Genomic DNA, 23,540 nt, shown 5'->3' with positions numbered 1-23,540 from the left:
AATATCCTTTCTCTTGGAAACGTCATTGTTGGGATTACAGAGCTCAGACACGAGCTCAGCCTTGAAGAGTGGAAGCCTGATCATAAAATGGTCTTTAACTCCCTCTAGAGGTTATGAGCTAGAACTACTATCAAGTAGAAATGAGCATTTATGTTTTTGATAGAAGCCCTTTATGTCCACCAAAGCTTATACTTATACTCAAAATACATTATACTCTGAAACATTACAATGTAAAACGACTATTTTAATAAAGAAATGAATTCCAGCGATAGCATAAAGTTCAGTGTCACATGACCCTTCAGAAATCAGTCCAATGTTTATTTGGTGCTCGAAAAACATTAACAATGCTCGGTTGTCTTATTTATGATTCTTATACGAACAGAAAGTTAAAAAGAACAGCAGGATATTTTAATACCAATGTATAAGTCATCCCTGGAATTTGACCGTTTTTACGCATCCTTGTTGAAAAAAATTACACACATATACATATACATATATATACATATATATATATATATATATATATATATATATATATATATATATGTATATATATATATATATATATATAAACTGACCCCAGAGGTTTGAATAGATAGAAGGTATAGATAATTAAAATATAAATAGTAAATCTCTAGGTATTTTTATACTGTCCTTTAAGGACAAATGTTGCTTAGATTAACACGTCTTTACCTTTAGACTTCAAACGTTTGATTGGTACAGTGTATTACAAGTCACAATGATTTAAAAACTCAAATACGACATGGAATGTTTTTAATAACTTTATTTTCTTTTTTCAATATATCTGTACAACCAAAGAATCAAACCTTGTAATAAGTCTGGCAGAAACTGACCTGTACATGTCTATGCAGAACTTCTTACACTCATTTAAATAATCAAATGATTAATTATCTAGCTAAGCAAACATTTCAAACCATTCCTACCAACAGAGAACAAATGAGCAGATTTCGCAAGGTGGGGTGAAGGTGGAAAAAAAGTTCCCTTTTGTTTCCTACACTCGCTCCAGTGTTTTTACAAAAGTACAGTGAGACATCTTATATATACACACACACACCTGGACAATTCTAAAGTAGCGTGATTTTTCATTACAGGAGAGCGGTAGGAACATACAGGAGGACACATTTGAACTGGTGGTAGGAGGCCGTGTCAGTCAAGATATGAGCGTATGCAAAGAGTAATTTGACGATCAATACAAAAACCGTAAAACAAACAGACCTAAAGACAGAACAATGAAACGTTTCGGCTCTGAGGTCGGTGTGGTTCCTTATTTATTCACCTGCTGCAGTGCAGGCAGGCCTATAATGGGCCGCGCACGTTCACACAGGTCAGGTAACGTTACATCAATTCCTGAAAGAATAGGACTAATAATTCTCCTCAAACACAGAAAGGTATGAAATGAAAAGCTCATACCTGAGGTGAAAGCAGGACTGTATAGAAACAAGAGCTCGTGAAGGAAATATTGCAGAAAAACTTAGTAGCATAGTGGAAAACCGTGTAGAGACACTCACAGATAACTAAAGTCGACATTACTTTCCGACGCCGTCAGTTTTCATATAGCCTACTTAGCGCTATATACTACAACTAAAGTCAGCAGTGTGTATTATAGCTTCAAAATAAAAGTGTAAAAAATATATATTTTCTATTGTTATCCAGATTTTTTCTGGTTAAGCCAAATACATGCCGTAGCAGGGAGCTTTTAGTTTATTTTTCTTCACGCGGTGGAAAGTTCATCAAGGGCTTTAGAGGCTAACAACTGCAGTGCCAACAGTCAAAAAACCCACAATGCCAAGCTAAAAGCCTGGAAATGTCTCCTGCAAGGACGACCTTAGACATTCTGGAGTCCAACAACATTAGATTAGCAACAATTCAGCAGCAGAAAAAGGGACCAGCCTTGGGACCGAAAGAGCATGATTAATGATAAGATACAAACAAAGGTAATATTAATCTCTGTGCCATTACTCTTTCAGAAATTATATAGTAATAAAGCAGACCTAAATGACATCCCATGTAAAACCAACATAAAAAAAGAGCAATGGATAAGGCTTACAGCTTTTTATCTTCTCCAAGAACGGTTTGTGTATTGACAGCTTCTCCTAGTAGCCAACTGGGTGGGTTGCTGGGATTGGACACGGTGTACCATGTTATTTACAGAATAGAAAGAGACATTAATGGCAACGGGTCTATTAGATGTGACGTTATTGCGAGACTGATATTGAGTGAGACAAAAGCAAGCAGCCCATTACCCAGATGATAATGTGACATGTGAATCGACGTGCTTTAGAGCAAAATTACATGCATACAAAAACACACAGACCCACTGAATGCAGTTCATCCACCCAGAATAGTAGTGCCCTGCTGTCCCGTCACGCAGTAGTGTTCTGGTTTTTGTAGTCATTCATTTAGTGTCCCCATAGGTCAGAATTTGGCGTAAAGGACAGCCTTTTGTCTTCGGTAGCAGCACCATTTGAACTCTAGTGTCGCTCTAGGACTGAGGACTCAGAATAGTCTTTTCTAGAAAGGTCCAGAGGTCAGGAGGGCACAGACGTCTCCTGGATCAACAGACTGTAATCGGTGAAGTAAATGAAGTGACTCTCGGTGTCTGGCCCATCTGAGTCCTAAAGATCCAAAGTGTGGTGAAGAGGGAGGTCATGGAATGGGCTGCGTATCACCAAAGGCCACACTGTTGTACAGACAGACATGGATGACATGGAGCTGTGGTTGTTTATTCCTTGCTGAACTGTACCCAGATCAGCTTTCCAAAACTCTTCCGACTGGATGAAGCCGTGATAATGTAAATGCAATCATGATGTCTCAAGTCCCAAGATTACATCAGCAGCAACAACGCAGAGTCTTAACTGCACCACAGCATGAAAATCCACCATTTTTTGTGCTGGAAGGAGTCTGATCGGACGGAAAGCATGATTAACCTTTATTTAGTTACAATATTTAAATTTACAAGATCACAGAGTCAAGAAAACTTCAGTCCTAATTAGTTGTTCGGATGCTTGACTCTTCATTTTTTTTTTCTTTCATACAGTACATCGATATCTTACGCAAGGGGATAGAAAAGAAAAAAGAAAATAGAAAAAGGCAGGATGGAGAGGACAGCAAACCAAAAAAGAAACTCTCGGAGCCAGTGATGCGCACTTCAGGTAGGAGGTGGTGGAGGACACGATGGGGTGAGGAGGACAGAACCTGCAGATATTCATGATGAGTGGTGATTAAGGGGCAGGTGGGCCATGAGGTGAGTGAGGAGAGGAGGGCGAGGGAGCTCTGGAGGATCAGAAACTGTCCACCCAAGTGCCATAACCTCGCTCTGCCAAAGTGCGGTTGAGCAGGACCAGCTAAAAAAAAAAAGAAATACCAAGTAGCATCATCTTATTCATGCTACTCATTATCAAAGACACTAAGGTGAGGTATGTTAGCATCCACGCTTCTATAGGTATATAATGAAGGTATACAAGCATCCACACCAACACACAAAAAAGACAGTTCTGTCAACTTTAAATGCTTACGCTCTTAAAAGCCAAATTAATTCTTAATGTCAACATGTTCAATCATCAGCTAGAACAAATAATTTATCATATGATTCCAGTGATATTGTTTCTCTGTGCCATTATTGTTCAAATTATGGTGTGGACTCTGCTATTCTTTTACATTTATAATGATTTTAAAACCACATCTGTATACTTTATCATTATAGTTATCCTCCTTGGTGTGAACAAGTTTTAAAAATGTCAGAATATTCAGTTCTGAATTAAACATTTCTTAAAATGCTATGAAAAAAATTTACAAATAAATCTCACTAATAATTTAAACCTAATCAAATAATTTTACCTCCTCTCCCACCATGTTCCACATGTGTACTAAGGGAAGTCCTGTATTATTGTCGTAGTTGGTGACCTATATGACAAAATGGCCCATTAAATTCTGTAAACATCAGCATAAATGTCATCCATTAATGAATGATTTAAAGACCCACTTGTGCCAGCAATGGAACCCCTCTTGTCATCTCTTCCAGTGCAGAATTGGCCTCCGCTGAGAACCGATCCTCTCCTAATGAAGACGTCAACAACAGTGAGATCCAGCAAAAGATAAAAGATTTAACTTCAATTTTAAAATAAAGGCAAACCTGGAAGTGGGGCAATGTTATCTAACAACACTTCTGTTCCTTGGAACGGTACTGTCACAAAGTCCGACCTGAAAATCAAAATTCAGTGAGTCCACAGCACAAGACTATGATAAGAACAACAAATGCAAAAATTATTTCTATATATTTAAAAAAAACATCATCATGGGTGACAACTGCCCCCCCCCCTTTATATAAAGTACTTTACAGAACAGTATGGAAACTTTTATTAATGAATAAAAAAGGCAGGAAAAAACCTGATCTGTCGAAGGGTGTCAATCTTGACTCTATCATAGCCACCATAATCAACATATCGGATTTCCACTTCGGTTGAATCTTTGTAGAAGGAGATGACCTGCGCTCGCCACCAGGCTCCATCTACAGCTGGGGCTGCACAAATCACTCCAACTGAAAAAGAGATGAGAGAGAAAATAAGTCATTTTCTGCAGAAAGAGAAACGTAAAAGTGAGAAAAAGGGGACCATCATACCTTCAACAGGCGATGGCAAGGGGGGCGTCCCTGGCTGTGAATAGCACAGGAACATCTGCTGGTCCAGACTGCGCAGGGCGTGATATGTAGGGTGAGTGTGCTGCTGGACAAACAGGTGACCGGCTGATACAATGTTCACCACGATCACCTCGACCGTCACCCCATTGGGCAACAAAAGCTGTAACAGACAGATCCAATGAAGCACAATGTTAAAATGCCAAAAGTCTTGAACTCTGCAGTTTAAATCATTTAGGACAGAACTACATGTTTGGGTTAATGTTTGACAAAAATAAAAAAATCCCTGAGAGAAAGTCAGAACCCTGCTTTAGGGTAGGGCAGCGGTTCTCAATTCCACGGGTCTGCACGTTTTGTATGTTTCTCTTAGCACTTCAGACGTTTGTTCTATTCGAACGTAAGTGCCCTGCGAAGTGGACATCACAGGATATTCCGCCATGATTCCAGTTGGAAGCAAACGTATATGTTCCATTCAAAGTGCATTGAAGTGTGAGAGACGTGAATTTAAATTGTATTTATTTACAGAGGAATATGATGTCACAGTTGTCCGTGTGTAAAGACGCTGCGCAGCACAAATCTGTGAATGAATGTTCCGAAGTGAGGTAAACCTCAACCGATTTCCCCTGCTCGGGGAGTAGGGAGCAATGTACAATGGGAACGCAGTTCATGCACGGAGCTCACTACTAAAGAGCAGATTATCTGAATCAGGTGTGTTAACAAAGAGACACATGCAAAATATACAGAGCTGGGGGGCGCGAGGACTGGAATTGAGAACCGCTGGGTTAGGGACACACCAAACTGTCGCCAAAGAACTAGTTCTGAAGAAAGCCAACTGTGGAGCTTCACATCACCTGCATAGTTGCACTAAAGCACACCGGACAGACTACAGCCGACAGCCAACTAGCATCTATGCTTGCATGAGAGAACATAACTGTTCCACACCAGCAGATGGCAGTAATCTGCATTCAAACAGGAAGAGCTAGAACTGTGGCTATACAAGCAATGTAGCTTTCGATCATGTCTGCTAAGCTGCAAATGGCACTAGGCATTGTCAATCCTTGATCATCATCATCTTGTGAATAAAAAAAGAAACTCATAGAATGACAGATGTGTGCATTTACTCTTTACTCCATCATTGGTTGCTTTCATCAGTTTTTTCTTGTGTGCTCATTTGCTAAGATGAATAGCCGGTCGGAATTCTCTCGTAAATGAGCTCAGTCACCAATTTGACATAAGGAATTGAGCAAAAAAACAGCCGACTAGAGCCAACCATTTGGAACCTAAAAAAATAAAAAGGTAGACCGACACTCAAAAACCATCTGACATTTCTCGAACGTCAGCTTGGTGTGTCCTGGCTTTAGATGGTAGCTGCCCATGTAACTGCAGGAGCAGGAGATGGGGGACAATCTTACCCAGGAAGTCATGGGCAGAGAGGGCAGCGTTAGCGGTGGGGCGTACAAGTTTGTCAGGTCCAGGTCTTTGAACTTCTTCCCAATCAAGGCCAGCGCCTTATCGACCTGCTGCTGGGCTCCTAAGAAACAAACAAAACAACAAAAACATTAAATTCAAGAAGGCCATGGAATATGTGCATGCGTTCACACAACTCGTAAAGGTCCCGTAAAGACATGTGACATCAGTATGTGACGTGTAATGTACGAGTTGAAAACGCTAGGCACATTAACTTTCACTTAAACTGGCGAACGATCTCAGCGCCGGCGTGGAAAGTGAGGAACTAACTGATCTCTGCTTCATTACAGTTTGCAAATTTTTTCGCTGCAAACGTTGATCTTCCTTCAAAACACTCTTTTGGTAAAAGAGTCACATGATAACGTGCATCATCACTACGACACTGCATTATTTCTGGCTTTTGTTCACACATTGCTTGTTCCAGGACTGAACCCGGCAATGTTACTAGGTCCCCGACCAGAGATCAATCCCGGAATCAATCCCAGGACATGTTTGATTTCAAACAGAAGACGACCCGTCAATGTCCCGGTTCCAACGTGCAGTGTGAAAGGGGCTATAGAGACTCACTTACCCTCTATATGGCAGATCTGAAACTCTTGAGTGTAAGGCAGGGTTGAAATGTAGATCTTAGCACCAGAGCTCTGCTTCAGGAAGCTCACGTATCGCCCTTGTTTGCCGATTAGCCGTCCCACTAGATGCTACAAAATCAGAGGAGAACCACAGATATCAAAGCAAGTTTGAATTTATTCATACAAAAGGTAAGAAAGCTGAAACAATGACAAAATCTGCTGTGCTTTGACATTCAGATAAAGATCTGTTAACCAACATGCATGAGTTTTCCTTAAAAACTGCTAAAATCCTTTAAGAAAAACTTTTGATTGATCGCTGTAGTAGTAAATGTGAAGAAGAATTAAGCATTTAAAAGGATCGTACCTTTGGCACCTCAATCTCCCACACCGTCATCTCAGAGCTCTGTGATTGACAGGTCTGGCTGCCACTCGGCTGGCTGTCTCCCGCCCCCAAGGTCGAACAGCTGTCCACTGAATCCATGCTATTCACATCTGAACCTGTTTGGGGGAGAGAGAGAGAGAGAGAGAGAGAGTCAAATGTGTCAATTTATAAACCATTTCATTGTCAAATTGAATAAAAACCAACCAACGCCATCTATTTAACAATAATCTGCTTTAAGATTAATGTAAACGTAATAATTTGTTATAAATAAAATACACATTCATAAAAAGCTAAAATATAATAATCTAAATAAAAAATGCCTGGCAACGGAATAAACATTCCCAGCAACTAATCTCAAGATATTGTGCATATGGTAAAAAAATCTAATACATTGTCTATATGTGTGTTTGTGTTTGTGTGTGAGTGTGTGTGTGTAGACACGCACAAAAATACACAAAAAAAAAGATCAAATAAAACTGAAATTTATTGAAAAAAAAAAGTCTGTTAGAATAATAAATAAAATCAATCACCTGCAACTACTCCCAAAATGTTCTGGACATCATAAAAACTATAGTCAGCGTAGTTGAAAAAGAAGGGCATCCATTCCACACACGCTACAGATAACATCACTGCAACTTATATCTATGACTTTTAGGGGGTCCAAACAGACCATTCTTTAACAGACGTTCAAACGCAAATGCCTGCTTTACCAGGTGATCACTGTTTGCTAAGCAACCATGGAGTAACAATAACAAACAAAACTAATACAGCTGAGAAGGACCAATGACAAACAAATCAAGCAGCCTCTTCCCTCAGGACGAGAAGCATTGCCAACATTGTTCTCGACTCATACAAGTGCTCTTCTGTTTACTGACACTTTCTACTACTTGACAGTGTCAATAATTGCCCATTTACTTGGTTTTAACTAAACAAAAGCAAGCATCAAGGTTGCGTTACATTTTCTCTCTTTTTTTTTAAGTGAGGATGGGCTGAGGCACTAGCTGCTTCCAGTCTTCACACCCTTTTTAGGTCACATTAAGAAGTGTGACTCCTGGGGTGCTTCCTGTCATCAAATCAACAGAGAAATACCAAGTCTGTCTTAAAAAAAAAAAATCTGCAAATGGTGAGTGTGCCAGTATCACCACATTCTAGTGAAAACACCTGCTGGCTAACTAATAACAGATTTACCCTGGCCATTTCCAACACATGCTAGTAAGCAGGGGGAGTTAAAAAAGCAAGATGGCTCTGATATCCATGTAAGGAAGTTGCTGTAGTAGGGAGCGGTAAAAACAGCCATGCACATGCAGTTGTGCTCATGTAACATACACTGTTTGGGAATTTGAGCATCTGAGGTTTCCAAAGAGTCTATTCACATTTTGAGAGGTAACCTTGACTCAGGCCTTTTGTACTACTACATCTGGACAAATGACAAGAGGACGACTGACTTGGATTTAGACAAAAAAACAAAGCGAACTGAAACAGCATGTATGTTAGTAAACTATCACAGACCTTTGCACCTTCATTTTGGATGAAAACTTTTGCTGAAATTACCTTTACGCTAGATCTACACCAGCAAAACATTTGGCTTGATGCAAAGCATGAATTATGTAGGGAAAAAGCAGATCTAGAGTGATTTTATCAACAATGAGCATACCGCAACCCACACTTTTAAGTGGACCACAATCAAACAACCTACCGAGATTGAGTTAATGTTTTCAAGTGTTCAAAACTGCAAGATGCTCGAGACCAATGAAATGGACTGAATTCACACTATTCACAGTTCACACTTCCTTTACTCTCCTTCAATATAATTTCAAATCTGTTTTGATTGTATTTCTCCTACAACACTACAGTTCTGGGGCCTCAGTTATAACTGCTGTGCAAGCACAAAACCTGCCCTGAAAGAGGCATACAGCACTTCCCACGCAAAAAAACTTGACGGGAAAATTTGAGCACCTGCACGCAAATTCTTACCCATGAATAATGACTTTTTTTTCCTGTAGAGAGAAAAGTAATGAAGTAAACAATGATTTTATGTTATGATAACATTTTTAGTGAGAACAATGATCAATGATGTGCAGTTACTTTGATATTGTGGCAGACACTGCTGGGTTCTTACTGTACAAACACAGCTGCATGGAGATGTTGATGTCTTATGAAGGCATCTCCACAACATTACAAAAAATACCAATGTATTTGGATACAACTTGAAGAAAATGGTAAGATTTGGTTTCCTTTTTAAAAGACGTCAGCAATGCGCAAAATCAGAATTATATTTACACTGAAATAAATATAGGCTTATATTTTTCCACTAAAAATAACTAAAAGATGATCACCTTAACTGCAATTGCAACTGTAATTTAATTTGAATTTTTAATAACAAATTTTATTTGGCCAGTGCAAATGAATGAGACCAACTCCATTAAAAATAACTATTTTAAACCGTATTTATGGATATTTTGATATTTATTCTAATATATTGGATATTTTATGATTTTTAGAAATAAAAATTTGTGTGCATGGCACAAACGGCATTTATAGTCCGTATCTCATATTTCCTTAATGTCTTGTTCCTTTGACGGTGTTAAACATGGGTGTCATGTGGATGGGAATATGCACAGAAATGGTATGCAGATGAGTTTATGCATAGTAAAACTAGGCGTTGTCAGCTCCATATATGGTGATTCCAGGGAGGAGTCGGGGTGGAAATCTTCCCCTGACTGGGATTTATAAAGGGATTTTTTGTGCAGGTTCTGGCATAAATCTAGCTGTTGTGCCTATGTACACTTTTAGGATAAACTCTACAAGTGTTTTATAAATGAGAACCCTGGTTCGTTTAGTGAAAGACAAGGGGGTCAAAACAATTAAACCCTACTGACTTTAATAATATGAACAAAGTGCCTTTTTATATATATGTGCGTTCCACAGATGAGAAAAAGGTTAATGGATAAGTGAAAGTGACCCATACTCAGAATTCGTGCTCTGCTTTTAACCCATCCAAAGTGCACACACACAGCAGTGAACACACACACACACACCGTGAACACACACCTGGAGCAGTGGGCAGCCATTTATGCTGCGGCGCCCGGGGAGCAGTTGGGGGTTCGGTGCCTTGCTCAAGGGCACCTAAGTCGTGGTATTGAAGGTGGAGAGAGCACTGTACATGCACTCCCCCCACCTACAATTCCTGCCGTCCCGAGACTCGAACTCTCAACCCTTTGATTGAGAGTCTGACACTAACCATTAGGCCACGGCTTCCCCAAAAAGTTACTCATTAAAATGACAAAGTTTCTGATTGTGCACACTTAGTAGTGTGCAGGATTTCTATTTTTGTTCTTAACCAACATCCCTATGATTAATTCAGGTGTGCGAAGGCACTATATTTTTGGGATACAAAGAAGAAAGTAAAACGGGTTCAGAGTGACTTCAGGGAGAAAAAAATGACAGAAACGTCATTATGTCAACTATACATTTAAGTCTTTTTGTTAAATTTTTATTAACTGTAACTCACCTCCTGATTGGTCAGCTTCTACCTCACTAGCGGCCCCATTCCTAAAGCCTGTTCCATTCAGCCGTGCTGCCTCACAAACCGTAGCCACGTTTTCTGCTGTAAGCGGAGACTCCTGAGGGGCAATTAGAGAAAGACTCTCCTGTAGTCCATCTCCTTGACCCTCAGAGGCCCTACAAGTCCCTGAAATTTGAATGAGGTCCTCTTTACTCTCAGACACGTTCGAGGACAACCCTGTGCTGTGGAGATCCTCGCTGCTGATTCCATCCTCGGACTGGCACGTGCTACATCCTGAGTCTTCCACCAGAGTTTCCTCTGCCTGCAGCTTGGCCAGAACTGGCGTGGACTCCAACTGTTCCTCAGACGGCACAGTCAACGAGACTCCTTCCTTCTCATTCTCTGGCATCTTCCAGAGTGAAGGCTGCAGACAACCGTTGATGATGTCTTCCGCTATCTGCACCGCCCGCGACTCTGCGCTTTCCACACTCTCTGGAGGTATATGCGACTCCACTTCCTTACCATTTACAGCTGGCATGCTGCTGTCGGACACTTCAGAGCCCTTGATGTACCGGGACTCACAGCTGCTGACCGCCATGACCTCCTGGGTGGCTGCCGAGATGACTTCAGTGATCAGCCCTGCCGCGAGACGCTGGAGCTCCTGCATGTCTGGACTGGTCTCAGCTGGCAATCCCAGGTCTCCGTTTTCATGGTGCCAAGCCTCTGTGGAGCCTTCTGAAAGGGGTGTGCTGGTGGAGTTAGGGAACGGGGTCAGGGTTAGTGGCGTTTTTAGGATGCAGGTCTCCAGCAAGACACCCTCGCTCTCTGTTGAAGATATAGCAGAGGGCAGCTCATCTTTTAAAAGGTCAGTCGGGATATTCTGAGTGCAAGTTGGTGCTGAGGTTTCAGTGGCCACTTCTCCCTCAGGTTCAGGTCGCTCTGCTTTGGCTAGCTCTGCGGGACGCTGCTTAGTTAGTGGTTGGTTTTCGACCTGCTTCTTGATTGACGGTAAATGGCTTGAGGGTTTGTTGCCAATGCTGGCCTCTGGTCCTTTGTTACAAGTGCTCTCTTCCACTGTTTTTGTTGGGGTTGAAGATGACACCGGAGTTGTCGTCTCTGGGTGGCTTTGTGCGGGGATGGATTTTGTACTGCTCTGAGGAGCGCTTAGCTGTCCACTGGCCAACACAACTGGAGGGGCGCCAAGAGCCTCCCCCGCAGTGGCTTTTAGCACTGGCGTGTGTATCTCCGCTACAACTTCCTGCTCAACAGGTCTGTGGTCTTTGGCCTTGACTTTGTCTCGGCTGGTTCTGCGGTGTACACCACTGGCCGTGGAGCAGCTCTTTTCGACCACCCCATTGCTGCCTTCACCAGAGGAGGTTAGCAAGCCCATAACCGACCCCTCTTCACTGTCGTGGCTGGTGGTTCGCTCTTTCTTCCGGGAGATGTACCACCACCAGCCTATGAGCGCCAGCACTCCAGGAAGCGTATACGGAACAAAGGACCGGAACCTCAGTGGCATCTCCTCTAGACCCTAGCAGCTACACCTGCAGATCAACACAAGGAAAAATATTTGATAAACCGTGTCAAAGTAAAATGAAACAAAGGAAATTATGGTGACCGGTTGCACTATAAAGGACAAACAATAAACCTGACACAGACATTAAGCTTAACAATTCGGTCTTGTTCCCATAGTTTATATATCTATTTACATTTAGCAGATGCTTTTATCCAAAGCAACTCACAAATAAGGACAATAGAACCAACCAAAACATAAATGTGTAAAACTTTAACATACAAAAACTAAAGTTTATCATTAACTACAAATGAACATTTAGTCCCAAAAGTACCCAACCACTACTGAATTTAAGATTATTTTGGCCGATCTGTAATCCTATTAACTATCTTTAATTTGAATGTTTATATAATGAAAACTGTGCAAAATTGTGTACGTTATTTTGCAATAACCAGATTACTGTACATTGTCCCACTTACAACAGCTACCTAATTTTAATGAGTAAACAGAAATTACATATTAAGGACAGTTGATTTTTATTGTTTTATTTATTTTTTCAGAGTGATTTGACAGACATGAATCAAGTACAGCAATTTTAGCTGGAAACTAGTTAAACATTTGACCATAGACAGGCCAATCAGAAAGTATTCCAGAGAGCAGTGTAATAAAAGGTTTTATTTCTGGTTTAAGATGTGTTGCCTTTGGGAAGAAGTGAAAGAATGGGTGACTCATCCTAATCATGGGAAATTACACCCTGGTCAACATGTATTCCTTTGTCTTGTTCACAAGTCTGTGTATCATCTAGAAAATGACTAGCTCATGGTTATGCAAGATGCATGGTCATGAAAAAATGTTTTCCATGGAATTATTATATATACTGATGATTACATAGTATGTAATAAAATTAAACTGCATCCTTCCAAGACAAAGAACAATATTTAGAAATAATAGTAGCAGGTTATCAAAACATGTGAATCTTAATTTTTTTTTTACATTTAAGACATTGCTTTGTTTGCAGCACTTTTATCCTGACTGCTTTACAGTGAGAGAGGGAAGAGTTCTGGGCAGCCATGCAGAAATTTCAGGGACAATATCACATGGCTGACATTCAACCTCAGAGGGTGCTGAGAGCTACGTGCAATGTCTACCTCACTGCTATTGGCCAGGAGGGGCATCCTTTCAGAGTTAAAAAAGGACTTTCATGCATGCATTTCCATCACGGGGACAGCAAATCCCAGAGAAGGAGGAACACATCATATATAAACCCCTCCCATTCACTCCTGTACATAGTAACCAAAGATAAAGGGGTTTCCGTTTCTCTTCAGCTCCCAGATATTGTTTCAGAAGACAGCCTGTTGTTGGTCTTTCTGACTGTGAATAAATAGTGACTATTGAGCATGTAGCCTAAGGAATGACAAACATATTGCAAGAAAGAAAACCAAGTTGGGTCTTTATGTGGAAAACACTTCGAAATACACATATTTTGATACTGAATTTTTTAAGTACAAAATTATAACCATTTCTTGACCATTTAAACTATTTACTTTTGATTTTTTTATTTTATTTACACTCCATCAGTCTTACCTGTATACCTGGTTACACTTTAGAATAATGGTCCATTAGTTAATGTTAACTACTTTAGTTAACATGATCTAAACAAGAACAATTCAACAGCATTTATTAATCTTAGTTGGTTAATTTCAATATTTACTAATGCATTATTAAAATTAAAAGTTGTGCTTGTTAACATTAGTTAGGGGTCTATGATGGTTGCAGTCCTGTTTAAGTTCCATGCTTAACAGAATCTGAAGCATCAACATTAGCAGGATCAGTGTCAAACATGATGCTGACCATATCAAAGCTGTAATATTCCCTAAAATATATCACTTGGCATCTCATGTACAGCATGGCAGGAAAATTAATATATTACTCAAATCTAGTGTTGACCATATTCCTCAAGCTCAAAATAAAAATTATGGGAAAAAGATTGTTTATAAATGACAACATACCAAAATCTGGCCCCAAAGTAGCTAGTCCCTACTAAGCAACAGCATCAATCTTAATTTTGAAAATGTCATACAGCATTTATTCTGACCGCCCGAAACTGGGCAATGATTTCCCACTTCACCAAACACAATTTCTATATATCAGACATTATTCGTAACTTTTACTTTTCTCTACTGCAAGAAATTGTAATAGCACTAAATATGAAGGGTTGGTCACACAATGCAAGAGACGTAATATTAATACTACACTGTCTGTTAACGCTATCAGTATCGAGAGCACGTTTCAAGCAGCCATGTCAACCGAATGTAGTCACATGCTGTAGTTTCTGCCCACTGAAGTCCTCCTGAACCAGTTTCAGCCCTGTGTTCACCTTCAGCACGAGGTTAAATTAACGCTCGGCCGATGTCAGATCATGGCCTGGGCGCGTGCGCGAGCGTTCAATTGAGACAGAACCGAGCGCGTGCTCCACGGTGGCTGTTCGACCTTGGGGAGGTGTAGAGATAACGGAGAGGGCACCGTAGCCAGTCATTCGCGTAACACGTTACGAACCCATTGATGGCAAGTAAGCGGCTTACTAGTGCTGCTGCATTCAGAATACAAAAAGCGAACCAGAGAACACCAGCGCTTGAGGTGATACTGACGCGCACCGGCCGCTGCTGGAGAAATACACCGGAGAGTGTCTTATCACACTGCCACTGCGGTGAAAGTCAATGATATAACAAGACATCATTTGTGCATAAAATTGCACGTCTTGACTGAGACTAAATAGATACCCTGCGGCCAGATGTCTGCGAGGTTGCCTCGCATGCTGCGCGTGTTAGCAGTCAGGCTAACGTTAACCAATCAGTGCTGCTAGAAGGACTGAAAAGCGAAATTAAAGAAAGGAAAGCAGAAGTTTCCACGGTTTATGATCGCAATAAAAACCACACACACACATAACTGAGGTGATTAAAGAAAAGCACGTATAATCAGTCAGCGAGGTGATTTTGACCTACACCACGCGTGGTAGGTAACGTTAGGCCGCTGAATGAAGTACAGCCTCATGCAGCTATTCTTTCTGAAGTACTGGGCGCTTCAAGTATCTTGACTTTAAACCGATTTCACCGGGGTAACCCTCCACCAAGTCCTCCTCCTTCACAGCGGCCCTGAATTATCCATGAGTTCACAGAAACTGCTCGTCCATGTGGCTCGGTACATAATTCAGCTGAATGAAGGTGTGAGTTGACTTCAAGGCGCAAAGAACAAAGAGCATATGTTCTCCCTGTCATACTCCAAAATGACCACACAAATGATAATAGCTCCAAGTAACATTAGAATTTGGACCTTAAGATATGGAAACGACAATTCCCTAATGGAAAATCTAGATCATAATGGCTTCTAGCTGATCCTTAGCTCTGTAGGACCAGCAACAAATCAGCTACCAGCTGGTGAAACCAGCTTAAAATGGTCAAGATGGTTTGTGGAATGTGTAACTTAACCTGGCCACAGATCCACCTAAAAACTACATTGGGTAACTTAACGTTACTATGCTCCAAAACACGGTCTTTGCTGCTGAAGGTGGTCAAGATGTTTTTTGCCAAATAGTATAAGGTCTATTATCTAATAATGAGAGATTTTACTGCAGTTCATCAATTAGACGACTTTAAATCATTTGCAAGACCTGTTATTTATCTATTAGAGCTGAACTCAGATTTGGTGACACCGTTAGCCGCTAACGTTATAGCTAAAGCGTCCCATGCGCTTTACATAGCGGATAGCACTGGCGCAATGTCAAACATACGCTGACGCTGTCGAACCAATGAAGGTGGAAATCATTTTTGAAGTTGAAATGGCTGCATGTGAGATGGGTAAAATCTGCTTGGATGTCAAGCAAAAGGCGACAGCAGGACTAATCAGAGGCGGCTAAAATGGGCTCCCACTCTGCGCTATTTAAGCTTCAACTATCAGCATATATGAGGTAACACTTAACGTTAAGTTGAAAACCCGAACTCGCGGTTTATACTCACTGTGTTTATGCGTCCCTCGCACCGCCACCGTATAATATTAATGTTACGTGTTCAAGGCCCAGCACAATCCCAACGTGACCCAACGCGTGTATGTGTGTGTCGCTTGTCTCTCCTCCCCACGTGTTGACCGTCCTAACGCACACTCTAAAAACAGAGACGCATCAGCTGATCAAATCTCGCGAGAAGTCCGCTGTCACTCTTAATGTATGGATTCATCGCGAGATAACAGCGGTCTCGGACTTCACGAGGCTGCCGAAGATATTTCCGAGTCATTTCTTTATAATGTAGAGGTAATAAGTAAATCTGACAGAAAGACTCAAAATAGATTCAAGGATTGTAGCTAAAAATATCTTTAAAGTAAAATAAAGTACAAACAGCAGCAGTTATTTTATGTCATTGACATGGCAGTTGGCTGCTAAACTTTGAACTTTGCCCCTGGATATGATAAAGCATGGTTCACTGGAGGTTTGCCCTTTAATGTCTATGGGTTTGCCACATTTTAAAAGCTCACAGTAACGACCCGTTAAGCAGTGTTAAAACGGCATTTAAATCTGGATTTTTGTATAATTATACATAGGACCTTATATTAATTGAAACTATATGGAACATTGAAGTAAACTTGCAAAAAAAGACAAAGATTAAAAACTGATGGAAATGCTTAACTATCTAGTACACAATTTTTATTTTCAAATGTATTAATGTAAAATAATAAAACCGATGCGTTAAAATTTCTCAGGTCACCCTAATGGGTTACCTTTATGATTACTTAGCTTGTGAAAGGATACTTTCACAAGTCAAAGATTTGAGCCCTAACTAGAGCTAAACCAAACTTTAACCATTGTTGGCTCATTTACCATAATGAATCAAGAGATTGAGGAAATGTAATTACTTTAAATATTGTTAAAGTTGATTAATTTAATCCACAGATTATCGCTTAGCATCTAGAGTTCATCACAATGCCCCTGATGCGAGGTTATCAATACACAATCATTAAAACTTCAAACCTTAAAACATTTTGTTTGGTGGTTTCTGAGGTGATAAACATCTGATACAGGTATCTTCTTGGCATTTAAACATTTCTTTCTTTCTAATAAAACCCAGTTAGAAATGAAGAGTAAAAATTGATTCCACGTTAAGACAGCAGGGTAACAGGGTTGAGGGAAACTTTTATTACGAACACTGGTATAATTAAATTGCCATGTTATACATGTACAGCAACTAACCGCTTTACAAAAAAGCAAGTAATACAATATCACATATATTTACACTTGTATTTATATTTCCAATTTTACACAAACATATTTACAGGTGACAGATACATTGTTTACAGATGACCAATGCAATTAAAAATGTGGCAATGCATCAGACAAACACACATTTTGAATGATATAAAATAAACCACTGTTTTAGTCTGTTTATGATGAGAACATTTGCAGTTTAAAAGGCTTAGGGGCATGTCATGTGTCCTATCCGCCATCGTGGCAGTCAAGACTATGCCTCAATTATTGTCTTAAAGTTTTGACGCATCAGATTAGGTCAGTTTTAGATTGGTAGTAGCAATGCAACATCTAAGATTCAAGAAAAAGGAGTTATATTATGGTTATTCAGAGTAATGGATGCAAAAAAAAAAAAAAAAAAAAAAGACTAATCATACACTTCAAACACTAGATTGGGTCATTATGTTCCTTCATATTTTCAAAATTTCAAATTTGGAAATTTGACATGGACTGATGTGAATTTCGCCATTATGACATATAGAGAAGGAATAAACATTTCAAGTTTCATTTTTGATCACTGTGACCTGAAATCTGCTCTTGGGACGATATTTCACTGTAAATAATTGGTGCCCTAAAATGTCAAGTCAGCATGAACGTACATTTTTGGACCTGCAGTATAGTACATTGTAAAACATACAAAAATGTAAAATAAATCTACAAATGAAATGGAAAAATGACATTGATTTGGTCCCAATTTTAAGTGTGAAACATCTAGTATTTCAATACAAATCCTTTCAGAAACATAAAATTAAAATTATGCATAAATATTCCATCCTCAAACATTTGGCAGGTACCCTTCTCTTTAGTAATACAAGTTTCCCTTTAATAAGCATTTCAAAGAGACAATGTACTTGAGTCTGTTACTAGGTACACTACCATCTCCTCCTTGTAGATTTGCAGATTGGCATAATAATGACAGAAAAGTAATGCATTAAACATATTGCACACAAAAATCGCCCACTTCAATTCTGATGGCCATTGTATGTGAAATACACCGTGAAACCCTGCAAATGGCATGTTAATTCCAACTTAAATGGCACAATTGTGTTCAATTTTGCAATTCACGAGTGAGAAAACGATTCAATTAAATGCCAAAAACATGGTTACAAAGTTAGTGAGAACTGTATGGAAGAAATAATTATTTAATGCATACAACATAGACGAGACGGACATAAAAATATACAAAATGGAGTTCACAATAGTTTCCCCTCACAATATTGCAAACTAGTCTTTGGTGCAATGTTACTATGTCAGCTTGTGGTGGGATTGGGATTCCTGTTCCGTATGTGAGCTGTTAGTGAGACGGGAACAGGGGAAGGTCAAAGTGTGCATGGATATTTCCTGATCACACATTTAAATCATGTGCAATTTGTATACACACATAGTGTTCAATGAAACAAATAAAAAAACATATTGCACCACAGTGAGACAATGCTAAAACAAGAATATTAATGCCAATTTGTCGTGTTTGATTTGTGCATTTTGGGGAAAAAAAATACATACTCAACCGCTGCTCTTCTAGAATAGTTTTTTTTACGACTGATGATAACGATCGCAGAGCAAACCTTCATGTGGTCTCCGAAAACATTATCTACATTTACAGAATAAATATTTAGATGCTGCAATGTGATATTCTCGTAGTTGATGGTCACATGGTACAGTTTATACCGTAGCAATGTATGGATAATATGTTAAATGTTAAAGCCGCAACACGTTTTCATAATTAGTACCGGTTTTCCCTTCCTTAGCATGGTCTTGCCTATTTTACAAACTATACACAGCTGAAAACCCTGAAAAAGGCACACAATGGATAAAGTAAGAACCCAAAACGTGATCGTTATTATCATCAATAGTATAGTACACACATAATCTTGGATTGCCATCCAGATTTCAAGCCTGTGGATATCAGGACAGGACAGGCCATCATAATGGAAAAAGGCCGGATATTGAGCCTGCGAGTCTCCACACGGTTGGTCATCTGCTGTAGTGGTTGATCAGATCAGTTTCTCATTCTTGTGTTTCTTTCAGACATCGATGAGGACATAAATCTCAAGTTTGTGCAAAACGAAGAGTGGATGCCTCAACTGGACAGATTTCGCATTTCAACGTGGTCGGTCCCAAGACATTTCCGGTGTTGAGTGCATCACGGAGAGGTCAGTGCATTCTCCTGAAGTAGTTCATTTAGGCAAGTGTGTGGCAAGCTTCAACTGGTATTAAAAAAAAAAAAAACACTTACGCGGTTCTTCAATGCAGGAACCTTGTTAACTGGACGAAGGAAAGCAAAAAGGATTCTTGGAGAAGAACAATGACCGCGGAGTAGCTAGAAATGCTTCAAATCCTCTCAGACGATCTTTTTGATGCTTGGCCGTTTGAAGCTGCCTGCACTACGCTGCTTCTGCACCTGGCTGGCTGACCCGTGTCGCGCTCGCCCACTGGTGGAGAGATTCGAGGTGGGAGAAATCTCAACGTTCTCCTTGTCGATGCCTGCAGGAGAGAGATGTTATGTAACACCAGTTGAGCAGTTACCCGTTTCTTACTCAAAACATCTTACATTGAATCATTAATATATGTTTATCAAATGTAAAGCATTAACTCAAGCATTTGGTCAGGTTTCACAGACATATGCTTTGACATGGAGTCTAACTGCGAGTACACATATTGAACAGCAGGTGTCCCAGTGCACTGCATATTCACACAGATGAGATAGTCTGAGCATTCGTGATTCGAGACATTAGTGTGCTTTTAAAATATGTCTGTTCTTGTGTAAATTATTAGAAGGTGTATATCAGCATTACTATTCTCACAGGTTCATATTTACAAACTGTAAACTATAAAAGGCTTTTCACACTCTGTTTAACAAAAGGTTAATGTATTTGATAAGATTTCACACTTGTCATTTTTAAAGCCACGCTGCTTTAAACTTTGGGTTATGATGCCTTTAGCTGGGTGCTAAAGCCAAACTGTGGTGCCAAAATATACAACAAAGAAACAATGTGGTCAAATTATTTAATAGACAGCCAAACATAAACTTAGTCCTTAAATATAAAATGTAAAATATAGAAAACTAATTAAGTTTCATTAATTTAACTAATTTATTTAAATAATTTATATATCAATAATACACATTTACAATTATGTAATATATAAACAGTTCGTAATGTCTCTCATTGGACGAAGAGGATATAGGCCCGGTTTCACAGACAGGGCTTAACAGAATTCATATACAATAGTCAACATTTGGATCAAAACCTTTCATTGAAGTGTTCTTGACTTAGGACAACTTTGATTAACTTTTAAGATCAACTTCAAATTTTTAAGACTTAAATTAATTAAGGGTTCAAAATGACAATGGCCTAACAATATCAAGCGTGAAAAGCCTTTTCGAATGCTTTTGAAACTGCAATTTTTTCTATTCTCAACTGCGTCTAATATCAGGCCCTTGTGATCTCTCTTCACACTTCCTGTTAGAGCAGCTCCTCTTGCTTTGATCTGACAGTAGCATCTACTACTGACTCCAGCAGCAGATTTACAATTCAAACACCCTGCCAATGGCAACAACTGCTATTTTCACACAACAGAGGTCGATGAGTACCTGGGAGGACGAGGTGAGGTGGGAATACAGCCGACTTAGAGCAAGGCAGACAGGCTTCACACAGAGAGAGTAGGAAAAAAAAAAAAGACATGAGTGACACATTCACAACTTAAAAGAGGACAGGAAGGACAGATGAATGGAAGAAACAGGAAATCAAAACAAAAATGGCAGCTTACAAATATATCGAACTTTTTGCGTTTTACTCTAAATGACCAACAAAAGCAGAGTTCTGCTGAACAGTGAAGCTAAGCAGTAGTTGATATTAGCTGAAAATGCAGATTAAATCTATATCAAAGGAGAAATTATTGAGAAGGAATGCGTTTTAGACATTCACTTAAGTGCTTGCTGGATCATCTAATGACTATGTAAATGTATATAGAAATACCTCCGTTCTGAAAATACATCCTTTAATGGCCAGTTTAAACTGAATAGTATCACACTGCCACCACTGAAAAAAGTAAAGACAAGAAATAGGCACTTAAATAAGTTACCAAAGTTCGCAAACTATAGAACCGGACATTAATTGCCCAACACAGCTCTATAGTTTAGGTTTGTACCAGTTGTTTTCGGTGGCACCTCCTCTGTGGTTCGTGGATGGGAGAGAGTTGGGGACCGTCTATAAACTATAGGGCCCTCTGAACCGACAGCACATTCCCAATGAAAAGAAGACAGAATGCACTGAGGTTAATGAAGATACAAATGCAAAGCAAAGGTGTCAAATGCACACACAACCACTGTCAAAGCCCTGTATGATGGTCTGCTCTAAATCTTGCACGTCTAGCGAAGCACGACAAACTGTCAACTGGCCTCAAGATGTGAAAGTAGACAGAAAAGCACTGAAAAATGCAAATGCAGCACCTTTCCAAACAGAGCGGTTACTGTGTTATTTTTTATTGCTAGGGTATGTCGCAATGACATCACGTGTGTTAGGGTTATTGTGAATCCCTTAATCAGATTTCCGTGAGCAGGTGTGAGTAGCTTGAGAAGAATGTGAAGTGTGGGGTTAAGTGAGCAACTACGGACTGTGTGTAATGATGCAGGAAGTGAGCACTGACCTGGGGAGTGCTGTGAGGTGGCGAGGGACGTCATGGAGTTGGACAGGTTGAGGTTGGCCGTGATGCTGAGCTGGCTCTGGACGGTGGGCGGATATGGAGAGGTGGGTGTCCGCAGTGACTCCTCCCCTCCTTCTTCTTCGATACCAGGAAGGTAAGTGTCAATCAAAGCATCCAGGAACTTAACCACAAGCTCGGCATAGTCTGGAATTTGGGTTTGCTGTTGGAGAGAATAAAAGCAGGAGTGACTTAATGATTTAGCTTTATTTATCATATTTAGATCACTAGATATGACAAGTAAATCTGAGGGATATTTTTCACCTGTTTCGTCATTATGAGTTTAGGTTTCATTACTCTAACCTTAAGTAATAGTGACAACATTTAATGACCGGAATAACCTAGATATTTAGGATTTAAATATAATAAACATTATAACAATGAAAATAATGTAAAAACCTGAATTACTGGTCTGCCCAGGCAGGATAAAACAGATCATTATCGCTAAGCCATGAAAGAAGGAAAACAGTTCCTTCAGTAAGGGATACATAAGCAATACATCCCTGTCATTTACACCTTTTTAAACCACAGCAGAACTGTGGGAGAGTAAAAGGGCAGAGACACGGGATGGGTGCGGGAGATGTTTGGGGAAGCCGTTTTGGTCAATAAATCTAGAAAGCTGCAGAGAGACCGCAGCACACAATTTCTTCACTGCACTCTATTGGAAAATGAAAAGTGTTTATGGGAGCAGTTAATCATACCTTAGAGAAGGGCCCGGCAAACCTCCAAAGACCGTTGAAACCGAAACCTGTGAGACAAAGGGAGAATGTGACAGGAGAGACGGATGTCGGAGCAAGAGAGTGATAAAGAATCAAAAGACAAAAAGGAAATCAGTCAGAAGTTGAAGTAACTCTAAACAAGACATAAAACCCCTCTAAACTAGTGTTGTTAATCAATTCAAAATTGCAATTACATGCAAAATCTATTTAATAATAACTAACAGTCTATCAATATTTGCATTTTTTTTTTTAAGTTGTCAGCACTAATTTAAAAACTTGCTTTTTAGACAACTAAGAAAGCATCTGCCAAGAAACGTGAATGTGAATAAAAAGACTGGAGAGATTGGCTTTACTCTGCAAGCAGGACGGCTGGTATTGCGGAGGAGACTCCTCATGATAAACCACATTCTGAATGATGCCATGGACGGGGTTCAGGAGGTTGGGGTCCTGGCACATGGAAAGGACGGTGCTTAATTTGGAGTCCAGCAGGTTGTGGCTATAATGGATCAAAAATGACACAGGCAAAATTAATGTAAAACTACAGGGCCAAAACTAAATATACAACAGACCGGATCATTGTCATGCATATTGCGAAAGCTAAGTAGTGTAAATGATCTAAGCGGAACTAAAAAACTTTTGTTGGTGTAGTACAAATTTTTTTTTATGAAATTCAGTGGATTATTATTTGAAAATGTGGCTTTATATGTATTACTCATGCCAAACACACTCATTTATGACAA

At 39.7% G+C, this 23,540-nt stretch overlaps 2 protein-coding genes across 5 annotated transcripts in view; both read right to left on the bottom strand.

Annotated features, from left to right (window-relative positions):
• Positions 1-2,886: 2,886 nt before the first annotated feature.
• akap1b (A kinase (PRKA) anchor protein 1b) lies at positions 2,887-16,255 on the bottom strand. The gene is made up of 11 exons (XM_059514180.1): positions 16,104-16,255; positions 10,584-12,121; positions 7,055-7,188; positions 6,693-6,819; positions 6,067-6,185; positions 4,640-4,817; positions 4,408-4,558; positions 4,154-4,221; positions 4,004-4,077; positions 3,859-3,924; positions 2,887-3,365 (listed from the first exon to the last, which is right to left on the bottom strand). Exons 2-11 carry the CDS (start codon positions 12,094-12,096, stop codon positions 3,303-3,305), a joined length of 2,493 nt encoding a protein of 830 aa, XP_059370163.1. The 5' UTR covers positions 12,097-12,121; positions 16,104-16,255; the 3' UTR covers positions 2,887-3,302.
• A 994-nt stretch (positions 16,256-17,249) lies between these two features.
• The window catches only part of nf1a (neurofibromin 1a), a 67,103-nt gene continuing 60,812 nt past the window's right edge, over positions 17,250-23,540 (bottom strand). For 2 of the 4 annotated variants that reach the window (XM_059514176.1, XM_059514177.1), the window contains 6 exons: positions 23,154-23,296; positions 22,783-22,829; positions 22,028-22,244; positions 21,530-21,607; positions 20,973-21,026; positions 17,250-19,864 (listed from right to left, as the gene is read on the bottom strand). In XM_059514176.1, coding sequence (XP_059370159.1) covers positions 19,722-19,864; positions 20,973-21,026; positions 21,530-21,607; positions 22,028-22,244; positions 22,783-22,829; positions 23,154-23,296 — 682 coding nt within the window. In that variant the 3' untranslated portion in view covers positions 17,250-19,721. The remainder of the gene's footprint in view (positions 19,865-20,972; positions 21,027-21,529; positions 21,608-22,027; positions 22,245-22,782; positions 22,830-23,153; positions 23,297-23,540) is intronic. The other 2 variants (XM_059514178.1, XM_059514179.1) reach the window with 2 other exon arrangements.

The sequence above is a fragment of the Carassius carassius genome, chromosome 28, assembly GCF_963082965.1.
Source record: "Carassius carassius chromosome 28, fCarCar2.1, whole genome shotgun sequence".
NCBI lineage: Eukaryota > Metazoa > Chordata > Actinopteri > Cypriniformes > Cyprinidae > Carassius > Carassius carassius.
Note: the sequence above shows the minus strand (reverse complement) of the source record. Positions and strands in the feature narration are given on the sequence as shown.

Excerpts from the sequence above, each read along its gene's own strand:
- akap1b (XM_059514180.1), bottom strand. The coding sequence starts at position 12,096 with ATGCCACTGAGGTTCCGGTCCTTTGTTCCGTATACGCTTCCTGGAGTG. Across the intron at positions 6,820-7,054 it reads GGGAGATTGAGGTGCCAAAG|CATCTAGTGGGACGGCTAAT; the intron begins GTACGATCCTTT and ends CTGATTTTGTAG. Across the intron at positions 4,078-4,153 it reads TAACATTGCCCCACTTCCAG|GAGAGGATCGGTTCTCAGCG; the intron begins GTTTGCCTTTAT and ends CGTCTTCATTAG.